The sequence below is a fragment of the Strix aluco genome, chromosome 13 (assembly GCF_031877795.1).
Source record: "Strix aluco isolate bStrAlu1 chromosome 13, bStrAlu1.hap1, whole genome shotgun sequence".
Taxonomy (NCBI): domain Eukaryota; kingdom Metazoa; phylum Chordata; class Aves; order Strigiformes; family Strigidae; genus Strix; species Strix aluco.
In genome coordinates, this window is record NC_133943.1 from 2,482,248 (window position 1) to 2,502,382 (window position 20,135).

General features: G+C 39.3%; 1 protein-coding gene across 10 annotated transcripts in view; it reads left to right on the plus strand.

Moving 5' to 3' along the window:
- The window catches only part of RAPGEF6 (Rap guanine nucleotide exchange factor 6), a 133,463-nt gene that overhangs the window by 33,091 nt on the left and 80,237 nt on the right, over nucleotides 1-20,135 (plus strand). For 8 of the 10 annotated variants that reach the window (XM_074839049.1, XM_074839041.1, XM_074839044.1 and 5 more), the window contains 2 exons: nucleotides 10,790-10,859; nucleotides 16,384-16,527. In XM_074839049.1, the coding sequence (XP_074695150.1) occupies nucleotides 10,790-10,859; nucleotides 16,384-16,527 (214 nt within the window). Of the gene's footprint in view, nucleotides 1-10,789; nucleotides 10,860-16,383; nucleotides 16,528-20,135 lie in introns of those variants that run through there. The other 2 variants (XM_074839048.1, XM_074839050.1) reach the window with 2 other exon arrangements.

The following is a 20,135-nucleotide window of genomic DNA, read 5'->3' on the forward strand; positions in this document are numbered from 1 at the left end:
GATGATGGCTTTGAGACATCCAAGGGGAAAATGAATGAGGACCGAAATAGAATCCTTAATGTGAGGAAGGTGATAACTACCAAGGATGAGAATACAGGTTTTAATCTGGAGACCTCCCAGTGCTTTGAAAAGGTCAAGAGCCAGGTTTGAATAATTGTCATTCTGGAAGAACTGGGTAGACAGAGGCATTTTGTAAAACAGATAATAGCAAATGGATTCTAGTTTGAAACTCAATGCCTGCATATATTTCCTAACACCCCCCACCCCCCCCAGTTATCTCTTTGTAATGTTGGCATGGTAATTTCAATTTGATAGTTGTCCTCTGGAGCATTTGACAAACACTTCACATTTAAAGAACTTCTGTACATTTTAGGGTTCTTCTGCCAGGAATACTGGAACAGTTCTTTATAAAATGTGAGAAGCAGGATATTGGTGTTTTTCAGTTAGAGGAAGCTGGTTTCCTGGGCAATAGGGGGTTTTAAGGCCCCCTTTTCTTATGAAGTTGTTGTTTTTAATCTGTTTTATTTGGCAATCATTCTTCAAAATTCAGGATTGTATTATAAACTAACTGCTTAGCAACTTTCATTTAATAATTATGAGAAACTGCTGTTCCAGTTGATTGTTGGTGAGATACTTTCAGTCTCCATAAGTAAGACTGGAAGGTGATAATGATTTAATGACTGTTTCCTGGTACCTCCTCACAATACTTGTCCTTTTCCTGTCATCTGCCCCATGATTACCTTGACAGAGAGGAGGAGACTAGTAGACAACTGTAAACTTAACCTGGTTAAGATGTTGGTTAAGCTCTCCTCCTTTTGCATGCTTCGTTTCACCCACTGTCTGTCATTCAGTAGTTTCAGAATCAACAGAGCATCAGGGAAACCTTAATTTTCTTCTGCAGATCTTTTTGGCATAAAATATATTCTATAGATTCAAACCTGGAAGAGGCATAGCCCCACAGAAGCGTAAGTGGGCAGCAAGTGCTTTATTAACTTTCTATAAGTATTTGAATGAGTAAGGGGGTACGCTGTGGCTCGCTGTGCTTGACAAGGGCTTTTTGGTCAACTTGGATAAATTTGTATGCAAGCTGCGATTCAGAAATCGGTTTAAAAATTGGAGGAGTAAAACTTGCATTGAGGTACAATAAATCCATTCAATATTCTGACACTGATGATCATGATGAAAAAAGCCCTGTAAGATTTTTAAGGTAAGAAGCAGATCAATCAGTAATATCGGGTACAAAGATGGCATAACCTTGATTACCCTATCGCTTGGAGAATGGATTTGTCAATAGATTTGGCATAGCAGGAAAAGAATTTGCTTCTAACATGAAAGCGATGGCTAGAACAAAAGAACAGGATTGACAGATTTTGTGGAAGGAAAATCATGTCAGCAAGTTAAAGAGTTTTTGTGTTAACCTTGCTTGTTAATCAAGATAATTCATGTGAACAGGATATTTGAAGGAGATTACTCACAGCAAGATTAGCCATAGGAAATATATCAAGGGCCTGGAGGAACTTTTGAAGCCAATTATATGGATGACAGCCTCCTACAGCTGTGAGAATTGAACCTCGAAGGGAAAAATACAAAGTCTTGAAACATTCAAGATGTAGTCTTATTGAAAGCAAACACTTCTCTTTTCTGAGCCCTTCCAAGAAATTCATGAACAGCCCTTCCAAAATCTTACAAGTGGAGAAAATCAGAATGGTTGTCCTATTCAGGTAGTACATTTCTTGGCTAAAAACACTTACTTTATTCAAAATGGACTCATGGCAGTATTGTGGTATTTTTTCATGAGAGTTGTAGACGCGTCAGTGACTCAATAAGCCTCTTCCCGGGTAAAAGGAGAAGGTGCAAATGCTTGGATTAAGAAAATTGTCATAACGAAAGAGGAACTCTTGTTTTGCATTATGAACAGCAGCTTGGGTTGAAATTATTTTAGCCTATTTTGTATTAAGTTAGTATTTGTGAATAACTATTTGAATATATTTTGAAACTTTCTGTAACTGTTAATAGTGTTTCGCTGTTCTATGTGAAGTACCAGAAGCACAGAAAATTCTGTGCTTTTACAGGACCGTCAATGTTGGTAAATAAGAAAGCAGGATTAAAGACTTGCAATTTGCACAACTTAAATTTCTTGTATTTTAGAAATCTTTAAATTTTGCTGTATATGACTTTGTTTTCAAATATATTTATACCTCAAATGTATCCTCTAAAACCAGATCGGTTTTACTTCTAAAACTTGTAGTGCTGTTTCTGCAAACTCTCGTGAATTTGTGCCTTCACTGAAAAAGTAAATGGGTGGCTCAGAGCTCCTGAATTCCCAGCTTCTGCCAGTAAAAGGGATATTGGCATTTTTCTTCCACTGATCCTTCCTTTCCAGATTTAACTCTCTTAAATACTGCTTTCTGCTTAGATTGTACCTGCTGTATCCAAGCTCTGTCCCAGTGCTCCTTAGCCTCTGCTCCTCCTTTCTCGTCTCCATCCCAGTCCCTGCCAGTGTGGAATATTGTTTTTCCTCCTTCAGCTGCCAAGGTTAGATACACACGTGTGCCAGTCCACTGCTGGCATAGAGTAAACATAATTTTTGACAAGCCTGCAGTTGCCAACAAGGTTCTGAATTGTGATACTGGCTGAAACAATTGTGATTTTAAATTTCTTACTTCTTTGTGTGACTGTAAAAACAGCAGAGGTCTTAGGACGATAGTCTGTGAATGTGTGTTTGCTTCATACTTGAAAGGTCTTTGCAACTAACTTGTAGATTATTTTTCTGCTTTCAAGAAGACAGCTTGAGGCTCACATTCCTGTGCTTATCAAGACTGGATAGATTTTATACTGACTGCTGGGTAAGAAGCAGTGGTTACTCAGTGCATTTGTGGCTCTAGATGAGGTGCTGTTTTCCCTGGGTATTTCTGCAAGCGGTGGCTGTAACTTGTACCATTGCCTGACAGCCAGTAAGTAAACTAACAACTTGGGAATGCTACCAATAAATGTATTTTGTAAAACTAATTAATTCAGATATGGGTGTTCGTATTGAAACTCTTCTGGCAGTGCTAGTGCCGTGATGAAAATACTCTGAGGAAAAGGGGAATGTGGATGAGAAGAGACAATGCACCAGTGAGAGCCGTGTGTCCTGGTCTCCCTATGTGCAGTTCTTGTACTGGTGGTGCTGCTGTTGATGGGAAGGTGTTGCAAACTAAGAGCATGTGGTGCATCTATTTTGGCATGGAACAATCCTCTAAGAAAGCCAAAAGAATGAAGAAATGCTGTATTCACACCTGTCGCAACTAAATGACCCAATAATCTTGTCCATAGTTCCCCCCGCCCAGTAATTTTCTTTTGTTCTGTTCATCGTTTCTTACAACAGCTGCCCTGTAGAGGTTTCACAGACTGCAAGGGATGCTGATGGCACCACAGAAAAAGCTTTTTATTGGCTAAACTAAAAAAGTCCAAGAGATGTGAAATTGGAAGAAAAGGGTAATATGCAGTTTGTTTATATCTAAAATATAATTTTACTTAAGACTATCTAATCACATGGCCTGGAATAGCTGCAAAGCTTCACAGAAAGTTGTAGGTAAGATACAGGCTTTCTCAAAGCATCATCATTTCAGAATATGAAGTAATTAGTGTAGACATCTTGAGCTTCCAGCCTGTGAATCAAGCAGCCTGTTGTGCAGCCTCCAGAATCATTCCCAATTAAAACTTTCAGCAAGCTTAAGAGATAAACCTGCTAAATGTTGTTGTTACTGAGAGCTAATGCAAAAATGTTTTTTGATGACTGAGCATTAATTGAAAGTGGTATTTTTGCATTCAGCCATGTATCTTGTGGTTTCAGGTTTCCTTTAAACCATTTTCTGGTGGAGTTAAGTATTCTAATACTTTTATAATTAAATTACTTTGAAATGCTCAGGACTTCCACAACATACAGTATCAAAAAATCCCTGCCACCTGCATTTGTCGAAACTTTTGCTCTGCACTCATGTAACTCTTTTTTTTTTTTTGTTTGTTTGTTTTTTTTTTTGTTTTTCCCTATTCCCTTACTCTGTTTTCAAGTAGAGTGCATTTGGGGGTGCTCAGCAGGTCGCAGTGCAGTGGGAAATGCTGCAACCTGCTGCCAGGGCTCCTGGTGGGACCGTGCTGGCTGTCACCGTGTGCTCCAGAAAGGGAGCCGAGGGACTCCCCAGCAGCCCAGTTTTTCAGATGATGGTTGATCTGAGAAAAATCTAGAGAAATTAAGACCTCCATGCAGATGCCCAGAAAACCAAGTTACTCCCGTGAGGATTTCAGTGTCTGTTACACTCATATGCCACGACTGCAGTGCAAGAAGGGCAGATGCTGCCTTCTCTATCCACAATCAGTGAGGTTGGTTAATGCTGATTGTGTGGCTGTGCAGGCTTCCCCCTCTTTGTTACTTCCCAGCCAATGACATTTTTAGAGTATTTAGGGTTTGATAATACTAATGGCTGTTCCAAGCCATTCATAATATACTTGTGTAGCACATTCAGTGGTAGCTGAATGGGTTTTATCTTGGATCTGAACAGCAGCTACATTGCAGTAGATGTCCCGGGTGTTTGCTGGAACAGCTGTTCTGCACAAGAGACACTCTTGGAGGAAAGGAAAACTGAAATGTTTTTCAAATGAAGGGTAAACCCTGGCTTGTGGAAAAAAATATTTTCATCTGTTAAAAAAAACAACCAAACATCATGTCCATTTCTTATGCAACTTGTCTCTTCCAGGCCAAGTTGTGCATTTGCATGCAGAATGTTTTTGCGCTGGAGAAATCCAGCCAGGTTGCTGGATGTGTAGGGTCACAGGGTTCTCTTTGCAGTGGCAAAAAGTACAATTTGTCTTCATCTTTATGTTTCTTAAAAGCAGCCTGACAGGCAGACAGGCAGTTTGAGAGACAAGTATATTCATAAGAAGAAAATATCTGCAAAAAATTGCAACCCTTCTGTTTGGTATCCTGATAACGTGGTATATCAGTGTCCTAGCCCAGTCCTACATGTAACACAGTACTGAGTATTACTGCAGATAGTTTTATCGGCAATCACAGATAACGATGTGCATTATTGATACCAACTTAGACAGCCAGGATAATTTAATGATTTTTGTAGTTCCTGGAAAATACAGAACAAGAAAGTGCCTGACATCTTGTCACTGAAGCCCCTGATGCATGAAATACCTGAAAATATTGTTTCAGGATGTAGTAGAATACTGTAAATTTGAAGATGCCTGCTAATTAGTGTTCAAACAAATAATAAGGCATTTAGGCTCAGTCTCCATCTGTTTGTAGGCTGAAAGCTCTTCAGGACAGGCTGTTTTTACCTTTAAAGTATGTACTGTATTTTGAGCATTGCATAATGAGAAACCGTCAGTAACAAATAACTTCAGCATATAGATATCAAGAAATTCTGAAGTTAAATGTGACTGCTATTCCTTAAATTTGTCAGTCTTGAAATTCCAGTTGTATTTCAGCACCAAATGCTCAGGTCGCTTAACAGCTGCATATGAAGCATTTTTAAACATTTCTGTTTAGAAAGCTGTAAGCGTGTACATCCTATTTAAGGAACCACTTTCTTATGTTCAAAATATGTTATTTTGGAAGCTTTTCTAAGTTTGCTTTGTAAAAGTAAGGTTTGTTATACAGCTCCAGTGTCTTAAAGTTTTAATGCCTTCCAGTATTTTGGAGAGTGGGCATGAGTTTAAAAACTGGAATATTCTCGAATATGAAAGGCTCTCTCCAGTGAACAATTTTGATCCATCCCCTGTGTCAGTAAATACAAGAATAAATTCAAGAGTATACTCAGGTGCTTGCACGTGTAAGATTTTGGGGTTTGACTCTGCGCTCAGGGAGGGTTTTCTCTGTATTAGCAAATCACACGGGGAAAGGGACAGATGAACCGAGTGAAATGGCTGATACTGAGAACCGTGTTGTTTGCAGTTCTGTGCTTCTGCGTTTCAGTAGCTCCAGTCTGATCCCGTGGCCTGAGCACCCATTAGTGGTTGGTGTACGATACCATGCCAGTTTAACTTGCATTCCCTTCTCACATGATGCAATTGCTTAAGCATTTTTAATTATGAATAGCAATGAATCAGGAGGAAAACAAGGTTTCTTGCAAATGAGGCATCCATAAATCAAGGATAAACAAAGCTGCCTCTGGTATGTGGAAGACATTTTTTTCCCATGACAGTGTTTCAAGCCAGTGAGTGAGTGTCTGAAAATTAATGATGCAGATGTAATAGATGAATATTAAGTGACAGGAGCATACAATAAAATTATAAATAAAAAAAGCATAATGCAGTTTATAGTACTGACTTTCCTGGGTTTCCAGCAGTGGGCAGCTATAGAAAATGATGTTAAATTTAAGACCCTGTTAAAATATGTGTGATTAAATACGCAGATCAAGAAAAATTTTAATTGTTGAATCGTTGAAAACTTTAATGGTTATACCTTTGGTAATATGTCCTTTGACATAGTTTTTACTGTGTTCTAAGTAGAGCTTAATTTACATTAGTTTCATGTTTTCTCACACTTTCAGTATTATTAGTTTAAATTCTTAATTGGATTCCTTTTCCCCCTCTCTGTTTGAAAGCACTGAAGCGCATGTAACACGCTGTATCTTAAAGTGGTTTTTCCACTTTTCAGTATCTCACCACGTACGACATCAGGAGGACGTAGCGTTTAGGGCTGTGTTTGGGGTTGGAGAAGCCGCTGTGGTGGTTTGTCAGTTGGTGCTGATGATCCAGTGAAAGGGGCTTCTCGGATCGGACCTCCCCGGGGAGCAAACCCGGCCCCGTGAGGTGACCTCCATGGTCCTGGTCTCTTGGGAGTGTGGTGCTCAGCTCAGGGGCTGAGATGAGTAACCAGTAAGACTGAGGATGCGAGCAACACCCCCGTGTCCTTGGCACCACAGCAAAGGATGAATTAGTCCCAAAAGAAAAGATTGCCCTGTCTCTTCCAGAATTAGATGTACAACTTTTCAGAGCTCTCTTCTTTGAGAAGCACCATGTGTTAGGTTTGGGTGGGTGTTTAATGGCCGACTAAAGGCTTCTCAAAGTAATTTGTTGTCTCAGAAATGTTCCTTCTCCTTCGGAAGAATGCTCTGCACGACAGCTTGCTCTTGTCTTTCCAGACAGGATTTTGTCTCCTTCATTTGCAAAGCTTTGTTCAACTTAGCCTCTTCCATTTCCAAACATCCTCTTATGTTTTGATACAGAAATCAATTAATCTCTGAAGTGTCTTCATACCTTTGTAAGTACTGCACTGTTATTTTTTTAAATGTAAATATTTACTAACTAGAAGATGACAGGTTTAATACTAGACGTGACTGGGTGAGTCCAAAACCTAATGATTCTGTTCTTGTACTGTCATTAATGCTTGAAATTATTTCTTTTAAAAAAAAAAAAGTAACTGCAGATTACCTAAAATTCCAACAAAGACTTTAGCCACCACTTCAAAGCAGATTTAGATGGCTCTGGGACTGCTACACTGCTGCTTGCTCCTCCCCGTGCCGCCTCTCTCCCCTTCTCTTGTCAGTACTCTGGTTCTGGCTATTTTTAACTTTTCCTAATGTATTCTCCTGAACTAGTTAAGACTCAAATTCTGTGACAATAATAAAGCAGAGAGTTGAACTTTAATGTTGATTAATGGTCTTTAGTTTAAAAAAGAAATAAATTGTGACAGATGTCGTATGTTGACACCTTCTATTAGTTAGACAAATACGTGTGCATCTTTGCTTATGTATTTGCTAATAATATTTTCTTGTTGCCTGTTATTAATGTTAGTGGATGTTACTACTGAAGAAAGAGTCTTCCGTGGTCAGTGGTTTCAGGGCTGAGTTTCTGTTTATTCTAAATATTTCCTTGTGTAATTGTACAACACAACTAGGAATGAACATCGTTCTGAAGTCTGGGTTAAAATTGGCAGATTAGTGAAATACCCTGATGTCAGCAAACCTGTGAACTGATAGAGAAGCTACACATTTGTATTGGAGAAAAATATGGAATAAGTCCTTACGATTAAAATCCATGTTTCTAAAACACATTTGGTATGTTAATTCAGAAGAATGTTAAAAGTTGGTATTTTTAAAAACGTGGTGGTTATGACTGGGGAAGAACCATATGACGCCTTCTCTTTTTGAAGGAGCTCTGTTGTGGTATAATCGATAAAACATCCCATGATGCGCACCAGGAAATAATTAAACTTGACCTATTGACTTGTAAATATGAGTAGTTTATTCTTTAGGATTAGAAGGAGGGGGGGTTGTCTTTGGAACCTAATCCTTCTCTGAGTGTTTGGTTGTTGTAAAGTGCTTGATGGACCAGAAATGATAGTGCCAAGAGCTTGACCTTTGTTATGAGCGGTGTTCTTTTCGTTACTGCCGTTACTTAATTAGCAAATGTTGCAACATAAGCAGAGGGGAAGCTTGACAGTAGCTGCATTTCATGGATGTGTTTATGTAAAACCAAACAAGAAGAAAACAACCCTCCCTCAACCTCCAGTAGTTTGATAAATTGCTGCTCTACAATAAAAATACTGTGCTTGAACAACCTTCAGCAGAAAACTGGCTTTTTCCTAACGACTGGCGATATAGCAATAGTAGTAATCCATTTTGTGATAAAACCGATAACGATTTATTTCTGGTTTTAAAAGCTGCAGAAACTGAAACTTCCAGTTGAATGTATTTCCTTTAGAATTTTGTTTGGGGCGGTGGGGGAAATATTGTCTTTAGTTTTCTATTCTATGGAATTGAATTAGAACCATTTAACTTTTTTTTTTTTTTTTCCCAATTGCAAATGATACCTTAGGAAAGTTGGTTTCACTTTGTTTTTTGTTTTGTGGAGAAATCACAACATCGAATTTCAGTTTGCCTTGAAGTTAGAGTTTATGCTGAGTTTACGTGAAAAATGACATTTCTGTATTTTGTGAACTAAACTAACTTTGTTGTAACAGTGGGAGTAGTTTGGCCATTCTTTTTGATGGATTGCAAATATACAGGAGTGTCATGCCTGGATCACATGCTGTGTGGAAAAAGCATGAAGGAAGGCATGAAAATTTGAGCTATGAGTTGCTTACTATAGATGTGTGAAAATGCCAGTTTTCCGTGTGAAACTTGTGCTTCTCTGGCCTGCTATAGCACGGGGTGAGAAAATTTCAGTTGTCAATTATGACTCTGTGGCAATCATGTAATTTAAATTTTTTTTTTTTTTGTGGACCATTAGCAAAATAAAAACTTGACAGTTTAAACTGTGACGCTCCTGGTAATTGTAATCCTTTATCCTAACTGGATTACACTGATAATTTTCTTGCCATAATCTGAAACTTCACATGAATAACTTCAGTTTAGTTGCTTAAATCACTTTGCTGAAAATGCACATATCCTACAAAAGTTTTTGTATGCTTCCCTAACATATAGTTTATAATCATGAGTCTTTTAAACGCTTTCTACTGTGTTTCAGTGGATATTTGCTGCCGAGATGACTGTGTGACTCAAATGTTTTGTGTGGCTGAAGTTTCAGATGTACTTTCCAAACGTAACCTTAGTGAAAACAGATGGAGCTGACCCACTTTTTTAGGATTTGTCTCCACACTTGTCTGAACCTCCTTCTCATTCACACATTAATCCCTGCTTTGAGTTAGCTGATTCTTCAGTTATTTCACCTGCTGGTACGTGTTAAAGCCTGATTGCTGTTGGCAGTCTGAGTTTGTAACACAGCAGCTACAACTACTGAACTGCTAATCCAGCCATGATGTTGTTAATCAAGTAGGGTTTGTTATTTGACGTCTGCATGGGATAGCTTTCACTTGAGCTTGGCTGAGTGGGCTAGGTCGAGCATACCTAACTCAAGCTAACAGGTCTGTAGTGAAGACAAATTTACTTAATATGTGAAGCCAGGTATTTTCAATTCCATGGGCTACTACAGTCACAAATTAAGTGATTTAAGAGGTTATTGGTCTGTAACACACCCTCTACTTCTGAGTAGCTACCTCAGCTCTTTTTTGCTGGTAGTTCCAGCACCTTCAGATCCGCTTGCGTGGCAACTTCCCCAGGGTTGATTCCCCTAAAGCCACCTCTGTTCTTAGGTGTCCTGAAGGTAGTTGCCCTGTAGAGTCAATCAGCTGAAGCACATCAGACTTCTTTTAGCCTCTTTCCTGAGTCGCTGTATTAGACTGCCCATCACATTTTGTTGCGTTTGTGTTTTTTCATATTTCTTAAACAGAACCTGTCACAATGCTACTGTGCTCCTTGTGAGGGTACGAGAAGCAACGTAAAGACAGAGCTCACAAGTTAAAGCTTAGTTTTAGAGAAGAGCTTCTCTGTCCTCCTGTGTGCTGGGAGGATAAAGGGGCGACATAGAGTTGAGGGCACTCTCATTAAAAATGCTGCATGCAAAGAAGTACTTTGGAGTTTCTGGAATTTGTGTATATTTGTTTTTACAAAGACTGTTTGATGCTTAATTAAAATTTACTAATGTTTGTCAACACTGAAATGCATTGTCAGTGGCTTTGAGTAGCTGCAAGTAATAATGATTTTACAAAAGAACATTCTTTATATTTAGGCTTTATTTAGCAGGCTGTGATGAGAGGTGCTGAGTAAATTAAAAAAGATGGTGATAATGGTACTATGTAGTTAGAGTTTTTCATATAATAGTTTTCATCCATTTGTCTTTGTCCTTTTTTGTTTTTAAGGATACTGTAACATGCACCATTTCCAATTATTGCTGAAAAGGTAAAATAGGCTGTTCATCTCATACTTTTTCATTTGCTTTTTTTCCCATCCCACTCTAGCTTTGGCAAGCAGTCTGGAGGAAAACGAGGATGCGAATGTATCATATTGGAGCCTTCAGAAATGATTGTGGTAAGACAGATTTTTTCAAATGTATTTAAATCTATTGCTGGTTTCAGCAAATTCTTTCTGTCTTATAGCAGAAAGCTTATTGTAAAGTATTCTATAAAATTGCAGCAAAATTGCCTTGATTTCAATTATACCTATGGCTGCTATCGTAACAGCAATAGCTATGTAAATTTAATCTAGATGGGTAAATGATGATGATGATTAGGTCATTCTTTCTAAAATTATGCTTACTTGAGTTTCAAAAGCCTACCAGTTATGGCTGAGTTGAGCATTCCTGAGTCAGGCAACGATAGACTGCTATCTTGAATATTTTATTTACAGCCCATCCCCCATTTCATTGCTTCTCACTGGCCGTGCCAGCCGTGATGGGTCCGATAGGCAAGGCCCTCTTAGTCCTAGCCTTTGCAGCTCCATACAGTGTGAAGGCTTTTAGGTAAGAGGAGAAGGGAACGTAAGAGTGCTTAACCAAGCTTGAAGAATACGGTTTTCAGCTTAGTTGTCATCAACCTTTTTGCATGTCCAGATTTCCTACTGCTTCTTCAGAACATTTACTAGTACTACCAAGTTCGTATGTGCTTAGATTGTAACTCAGTCCTTCCCAGGTTGATGTACACATACTGTCAGCAGCTGGAATATTAGGACAGCTTCTCTGTAGTGCAGACCGACATTGTACCCTGGTAGTGTGGCTGGGGACGCAGGAAGATCTCTTTCAACTTTGATCTTATGAGATGTTGCTAATGGAGCTGGAACAAAAATGCTTGTTGTTCTGAGAAGCCACGTGTCTGATAAGCAGGCTTAGATCTCCGAACTGCTATTGATTTAGTTTCCTTATATCTAGATATGGTAACATTAAAACTAATGCTCGATGATGTCTCTTACTAGTTGAGTATGTGAATATTCAGCTTCTATGAGAAATCTGTTTCTCAGAGTACACTAACAGCCGGGGATGTCAGCGATGTCCTGTACCGAGTACACTTGCTATCCTTTGTGCCATTCTTTCTGTGCGACGTCAGTCTGATTCTGCTCGTGGGCTTTGATAGCATCAGTAATCTGCCCTTTGCTGCAGCAGATCTTTTAAGCTACAGTCTGCCATGTCATGAAGTAAACGCAGGTGAGCGTGCGAGAAGCCTGTCAGTCCTCTGGAGTGAAATAGTTCATTTGTGCATTCCCAATTACCCAGTCTCTTCTCAAAGCTGGAGTTTTTAGGGGGAGATTTATGCCTCGAGGGATGCCACAGGACTGCTTGGGTGACGCTAGGTGCAGCCACTCACATGAATGCCCCAGGCACTCTGGTTTGCTGCTGCTCCTTGGTGTTTTTGCCTGTTAACTGCTGCCGCCGAGGCTTTGGCGTGCTGAGCGCGCCTGTGTCTGCTGCCAGGGGTGAGCTAAGCCTTCACCTCAACGCTCCCGGCACCTTGCAGCACAGAATGACGAACACTCACTTACCCGGTCATACACAGACCCGTTGAATCTCTGTAATCCTTCAGGTTCATGTAACAGAAAGAAGAATTTGGTCTGTTTGGACCAATTTCACTAACAAAGCAGCTCCATGACTCTGAGGTTCTATAACAGGTGCTGCAGACACCACCAGACCTGGCGTGCTGCTTCCTACCAACACCTGAGAGTGTGATATAGCCGCTGGGCAAAATGTGTGATAATATGAAATTCTTAGGAAATATCTACATCCTTCTTTGGTCATACCACCATTGTTGTAAAAAAATACAGGAAGATGCAAATAAGAGTAGCTTCTGTGCACTGTGTGCTACCGGAGACAAACTGACCTTCTTAAAATATTTTATGAAGAAACTAGAGCGTTTTGTGCGTGTGTAACTCAAGTAGCTACAATTGTGATGAGTTTTTTCAGAGGAACACACTGTCAGTCTTTGGAGAAGCCAACGTTGGCTGTGTCAGCAACGTCAAAAGCTGCTGGGTGTTCCTGGAGACGAATGCACAGCCTGGACAACTGTTCTGTGTATTTTAAACCTCTTGAATTTTCTGTAATTGTAGTTAAATGCTACTCAGAGCATAGAGGCACTTGAAATCCTTTTCTGGAACTTCAGTGTATTTTTCTGTAGGAAAATCAGAGAATTAGAAGTGCTAAGTTTTTTCTTATGTTTTTTTGTTCATGTTTTACAGGCAAATGTAGCTAAAAGTACTATTAACTGTCAGTTTTCTAGGTAGGACTTCAAACGGGGTGAGAAAAAAGCATCAGTGTGGTGGCATGCACCTTCCTAATGATCTGCACTGACACAAGTGTACTTGAGTTTCATTTCCCTGATTAGTTCTTATTAGTTCTTTTATTTTATATCTCTTTTTTTAAATTTGCAACATACTAATGAGGTTTAATACATAATAAGTATTTATCTTCAAGCAGAAGAATTAGCTACTTCCGTGTAGTTAAAGAACACCATCTCTCTCTGCTGCTGACTGATTTAACTTTTTTTTTTCCCCTCTCCTTTCTTTTTAGAATGTAAATCAGTTTTGTAGTGGGAATCCTCTGGGAACTGACCCATTTTAAAGGCCATAAAATGTGGTCAACTTAAGTTAATGAGGATAACAGATAGTGCGTGAATGGGTATTGTAGCTCATATTTTTGGAGGGTGAGCAATCTATTGAATTAGTAATAGGTCCATTTATCACTTAAGAAAATGGCCCAGAATTGCAGCATATCTCAGTGTACTGAAGTGTCCTTTCTGTTGTTACTTGGTGCTTTCATTTTCTTCTTCAGATCTAAGCATAAGATTTCAGAAGAGCAGCGTGATATTTGGAGGTGGAAAATATTTCATTGCTGGCACAGCCTGCAGAGTGAAATTGAGGCCAGTCCTACGATCCTCCTCGATTTTTACATGTCGGCAAGTGCTGTGGGTGAAGCTGGCTGTAGGGAAGCAGGCTGCTGCTGCCAGTATTCAAGGTTAATAAAACAACACCCCTGACTGGAAACTAGCCAGTTAATATGCTATTCCAGACTTCTTGTTATTGAAAATGAAATAATATGAAGTAGTCTACGGGGCAGTGGTCTCCATCTGACCTGGCAGCCTGGTGGCATGTTGATCAGCCTGGTCCTTCGCTCCCACGCCGGGGCCTGGCTCGCAGCATCCGCAGAGATGCTGAATTCCTCCGTAGGAGGGTTCATCCCACTTGGAGGAGGGTGTGAGGAGGTTGAATATACTCTCTGCCAACAGAAGTTTTTAGTTTTAACCAGGTGGAAGCATGGCTGAGTGATGAGCAGCGTGAGGGAGCCCTGGCACGCCTGTCCTGCTGATCAAAACCCGTTTGGATATGTTATTGTAAATCATAAGCATAAACAATCTGCTGGCCAGCTGGACTCAGGATACTGATGGTGCTGGTGGTACTAAACTGGAAGCTCTGTGGTGTAGAGGTCTTTCCTCATTTTCTGATTTCTGTTTTGTTTCTGTCAGCAGCAGTGGCATTAACTGAAGGAAGCAGGTGGTCTCAGTTTCTGAGTTTCCACTAGCAGTTGGTTGTTTTGCCTTTGTGCTAACAAATAATACATTTGTGCTCATGTCTTAGTTTTCAGTTAGAATTGTGGAAGAAAAATAACTTCATCTTCCACTGAGTGTTTGTTTTACTTCAGTCTTAAAAATTCCTATTCATTTTGGGACTTCTTAATAATAAGGGTCCTCAGTATTGAAGGAGTCATTGTCCGACCACTCCAGCAAGCCCTCGGCGTCCAGGTTAGTCTGTTATGTTGGAGAAGCTCAGCACTTGTTTTAGTTTCTATGATCCTGTAAGATTGAATGCAGGGAAAAAAGGAAATAATACGTTTATTGAAGTAGTTCATGTACTGTAGCACAAGTACAAAAATTAAAAATGTAATCCACATGATTTGGGTTATTTAATAGAGTACCTGTACAAAACCAAACTTTCTTTCTTCTGGAAGCCTTCTGTATAATTTGGGAGCAACATTATTGCTAACTAGAAATCCATATTTTATGCTAGGTGAAGAAGGGCTTCTATATCCAGTGTCTTACTACTTTTTTTTGATTATACTAAACGGTCTGTTTAAAAGGGTTTTTTGTTTTATTTTTTCTCTGCCTGCATGCCATGTGTGTATATATATACATTTTTTTTTTTTTTTTTTTTTACATCCTTATACCCTTGTGCTTACAGCAATGCTGCTACTAGATAATCTTTATTCATTGTCCTGTGCCTCTGCAAACACACAGTAAAATTCTAGTGAAAAGTGTGGTTGTCCCTTGCTAGGGGAACTCTGCTTTTCTGCTTTCTTTTTTGACAACACTGTAGTGTGAGGCTCACTCTTCTTTTTTAACTGTTGTATCTTTAACCTATGTTGTCAATGTATGGGTTTTTTTTCTCTATGGAATTAAAAATAACCCACAAGGCAAGCCCAGCTGCTTGCACCTTCCTCTGACCCCAGATAGAGTTCGCTGTGTGGAAAAAGCAATGCGGAAAGTAGATGTGATCTTGCTTTTGTGATGGTTTAGATATTTTGGTTACTTTCTTGTTCCTGTCTGTTAAGTCTTTCTGGCTTTCATTCCTTTATACCTTTTAAATTTTAATTTTGAGATAGTTTACCTGAGTATGTGAAATGAGGGCTACATAAGACCACACAGAGGTTCTTCTCCCGTTCCAGTACTAAAGTTTATGTTTAGGATTTTCACATGAAATTTTTTCGGGGAAAAAAAAATAATAATTGAAGACAGTAGAAATTCCTATACAGTAAACATATTGTAGAGGAGCTTCTTGCCTGGCTGTAGCCTATTTGCATGCATGTCTGTTCTGCTTCCTGCTAGGAGATATTTTTCCAAAACATCAGAAGGAAATGGGAAAGGATGAGAATGCTTTTTATAGAAAAAAGGGATTGTAACTAACAACACAAAAAGGCTTCGTATTGGCTTTTACTAGCAAGATAAATTTATCGAATTTTTAATGTTTAGTCACAACACTGAACATCAAGATATGAATCAAGTTCCAGTTATTTCTTCATAATCTGCTGGTAGCAGTTAGAAGTCAGTATGACATAGGTGAAGTAGCTGTTTATAAAAAGCTGGACTATTTAAAGTTGTTTAGCTGTGATTGGTACTAGAAATGAGTTACTCTTTTTAAAATTACACCAATAAAAATAGGAGATATATATATTCAGTGCCTTTACCAGCTTGTAAATACTCAAAGAAATGGTAACTTCTGTGTTGAAAATACACTTGAAATGAGCAGTGTCTGTAACTTGCGTTGTATGATACGTGTGGGTGCAAAAGGGTTTCTGCTGGTGAGTGACATTGTTTAGAGGATACGTGTGCCCTTTTTACGTTTTTTTTTTAAAAACTGTTTCCTGGAAGGAAACTGTGGCCTCCGGCTCATTGTAATAACGTAGTTCTGAGACACGCAGCAGTGGTTCTCTGAAACGTCTGCAGTCGTTTTCTCAAGAAAAGTTTAACTGCTCTGAACTTATGTTTGTTCCTTCCTCATGAGCTTCATACGGCTCCATCGGCTTTCGGTGATATGGAAGAACTGGATGTTTAACCAAGAGCCTGAACATGTGTTTCAGGTGGAGAACTCCAAAGACAATGAGGAAAGCATCTTGCAAAGAGAAGTCCCGCTCAGGCAGTCCCGACGGAGGTTTAGGAAGATCAACCAGAGGGGCGAGCGTCAGACCATCACGGACAACGTGGATTCCAGCAGCTACCTGTCGGTGAGTCTGCTCTCCCTTGGCCGATCTCCTTGGCATCGTGCCGTCTGTGCGGCTGGCTGGCGTTTTGTGTTATTGAGAAAAGCTGATGAAATGAAATAGTCCGTGTTTGTCACTTGAGAATGCTTTTTTTTTTTTCCCCCATGTTGGGGAACAGTAGAGTGCTTTTGGATTTGAACACCGTAGGTGGAAGTGAAGATTCAGGCACTAGTTAGAAAAAAGGTTTTTTGGTTTAAGGATTTTCAGTTGAGCACTATAACTAAATCTTAACATGTTGGCTGGACAGAGAAATGGTCATTATTGGGTTTTTGTTGGTTTTTCCTGGAGTTCTTTTGGTAAGATGTAAGAATTGGTGTGGTGGGTTTTTTTTTTTCTTAATAAATTTGAACTGTGGTTTGGAATGGAGTCAGTCAAGAATGCAGTTCAGTACTGTATTAAGACTATTGTACTTGGTCACGTTTATTTGCTTAAAAATAGCATAGTGGTAACTCAAGCATCAAAAAGAGTAACGGCCACTCATTTGCTAGTCTTAAATAACATCACAGACTATATAATTGTGCTGCGTGAAGGCACATGAGGTTTTAAGGCCACGGTGCTTTTATGAAGGTTTCTCATACAAACTTCCTGCTTGGTGGCAGGATATACATGTGATCTAGACAAATTATTTAATTGAAAATAATTGTTCTGCATTCTTTTAATTTGCTTTGAAAATCAAAGGTTAAATAACAGTACTAACATTGAAGTATACAAGCCTTGAGTAGTGTTCATGCACAGAAAAGAAAAAATCAAATTCAATTTACCCCCTTTTTCCCCATCTTCCTTTTCATCTCCCCAAAAGGTACAAAGCCTCACTTAGTTGATACACTTCAAAATACCTGATGTGTGCAGTTAGATGTAAACTTAAAATGATTTCCTCTGTTTTGGAATAAACTGCTGTTTTTTTCTGCTTGTTGGTAGCTGTTGGATCACAGGTGGTGATTTTAGACTCTCCACAGCATTAGCATGTCTGTGAGTAGAGGTTACTGTGGCATTTGTCTTGCAAGCAGAAGAGCTCTTGTTGCTGTGACAGGAAGAGAATATGCTGCTTGAAGTTTAACATCCTCTGCCATCTCATTTCAAGAACTGTCACATGTTGGATTTTATCATTAGTAAGTCATTAAATTAGTTATTGACGAAATGAGATGTTGGATCCTCATACTCCGGGCAGTCGTGCATAAGGCTTTATTAGGAATTAAATTCCAATCAGTGTGTGACAAAATCTCTCTCTCTCTCTATTCACAGTTTGTGACTGTGAATAAGCACACAGAAAATAATTCTCAGGCTTCGGTGCTAAGAGGAGGAGAATCCCAGGAGCATCCGATGCTGGTGCTCCAGTGCAGCTTGTCTGGAGGGGCGTGTGAGAAGGGACTCGGCATCTTTGGCCTAAGAAAGGCCAAGTTATACGGCTTCGGGGACGATTTTGGAGGTTGTCAGTTACGGATGCAAAGAGTCAGCGTGGTACACTTGCAGGATTGTGATTAGTCAACAAATGATGTCCTCGTTAGGAATTTTTTTTTCTTCATGTTGATTTATTTCTTTGTTACCAATGACATGGAGCCTATCCGTGTCTCTGCACGTATAGTTTCTTGTTGCAAACCTGGTGGCTTCCTCAGACTTATGAATATATCTATTTTGATCAGCATTTGATGAGAAACAGTATAAACTTCATATATCAACAACACATTCCTAAATCTGTTTTTATGTCAGTTAATTAGGAATATATAAAAAAAGTCCTGTTAAGACTCCTAGGTGTTTTCCTGGATGAGTGAGTGCTAAGTAGCAAGGCGTAAACAACTACCTCTCTGATAGAAAATCTGCAAGCTGTTGGGTTTTCAGCAATCTGAATTGAAATACCAATCCTTGTTTGGTAGACTATAAGCTCCTAATTGGAAAGTGTCATACTCACAGTACTTGGTGTCGCGAAAAGTAATTTCTAACTCAACAGATGACTAAGAAATCAAAACATGATAACCAGCTGCCTGTTTGACAAGTAAATAAAAATTGGGTGCCTATATTTTTCCATATTCCATTACAATCTGATAAAATAATGACTTTTTCTGAGGTACGGTCTGTTCTGTGCCTAGGTTTAACTCTTACCTACGCGAGTCTGCTCATACGTGGCCGTTGGTTCCCAATGGGCTTGAAAACCAGGCTTTATAATGTCACCCTTCAGGTCAGCCCATGTGCCAACGGGCAGGATAGGGAGGAGGGGTTTTGAATGAAACTTTTATTTGACAAGAACTTGCAATAGCGTTTTCTGCCAGAGTGGGAAAACTGTTTACAAACTCGCCGGCAGATTTCCTCTCTGGCATAATGCTAATGAATAACCGCAGTGTTGTATTTCACTCTCCAGCCTGTTGCTAAATGCTCTTTGACAGATGCTGAATGTAGCCTGACAGACCTTTTGTGAGCCCTGCTTGCTCAGGGAGGGCTCGGGGCTTTCCAGCCAGTCTGCAGGGACTTGGGTCGGGCTCCGGCGGTATGATGTTAGAGTACTCAACATGACACTGTTGAAGTTTTTAAATGCCTGATCTCTCTGACACCAGCAGTTTTATGCTTTCTAAAGAAAACTTAGATCCTGCAGGTATTGAAATTCGGTGTTACTTTATCCCAGCTCAGAATTTTTCCTTTCATGATTAAATAGAAGTTTTCTTTTGTTTGCTTTTAAGGGGAATTACCTATGCAATCTCCATTAACTCCTTAAAATGTAAATCTCTGTGCATTAAATAGACTCTGATTAGTATTTATGATTAAGGTTAATCTTTGGTTTTATAAAACATTACCCATTGGGTTGTGACATGAGCTTGCATCTACTTCTCACATGGAGCTCCCTGCTAGTTATTGCTGGAACTCATTCTGTAGAAATCCCTGTGATTGGCCATGAAATAAAGATTTGTATGCAGATACTTTAATATTTTAAATGATTGTTACCCTCTTTGAAGCTCTTCCTTTCTATTATGACTCTTACTTAAGTAAAAGAGCCCTAGTACTTAATTTAACTGTTTATCTTCAGGATAGTTGACATTCAAATGATTGTGAGTATCTTCAAAATGGTTTGGGTTTTTTTTTCCCTTGAATGAACTAACGTTAAAAGTGGATCATCTGGTTGGTTCCTTTGGTGAAGCAGTTACCATTTAGACTCCTTTACTACGTTTTTGTGGTTCATAGAGCATTGTTGTTTCACAAGAGCACTGGTCTCCTGCAGAATAAGTATTTAAAGCTGTTGGTGTTGTGGGGTTTTTTTTTCCTTCCAGAAAAATACAGTGAACATATGCTGACAGTGTTCGTTCTTCTCACTCAAACTGAACAGGTTTATATTTCTGTTTATATCTTCAAAGAGCACAGTGATGTGAATTTGTTCTTGCAATACATATGCAAGGAAGTATGTTTGACTTGCTCTCGTGAGGTAGGTGAGCAGTAGCTGTGCCAGGGTGCATGGTAGCCATGTTGAGGTTCTGCTGGTGCTGGGTTTTCCCTTCTACAGCACAGCTAGCCAACAGGATCCTGAAGATAAATGTGTATTTGGCAAAACACTTCTCAAGTGTGGTTTTTTTCAGGATGCAAAGTAGCAC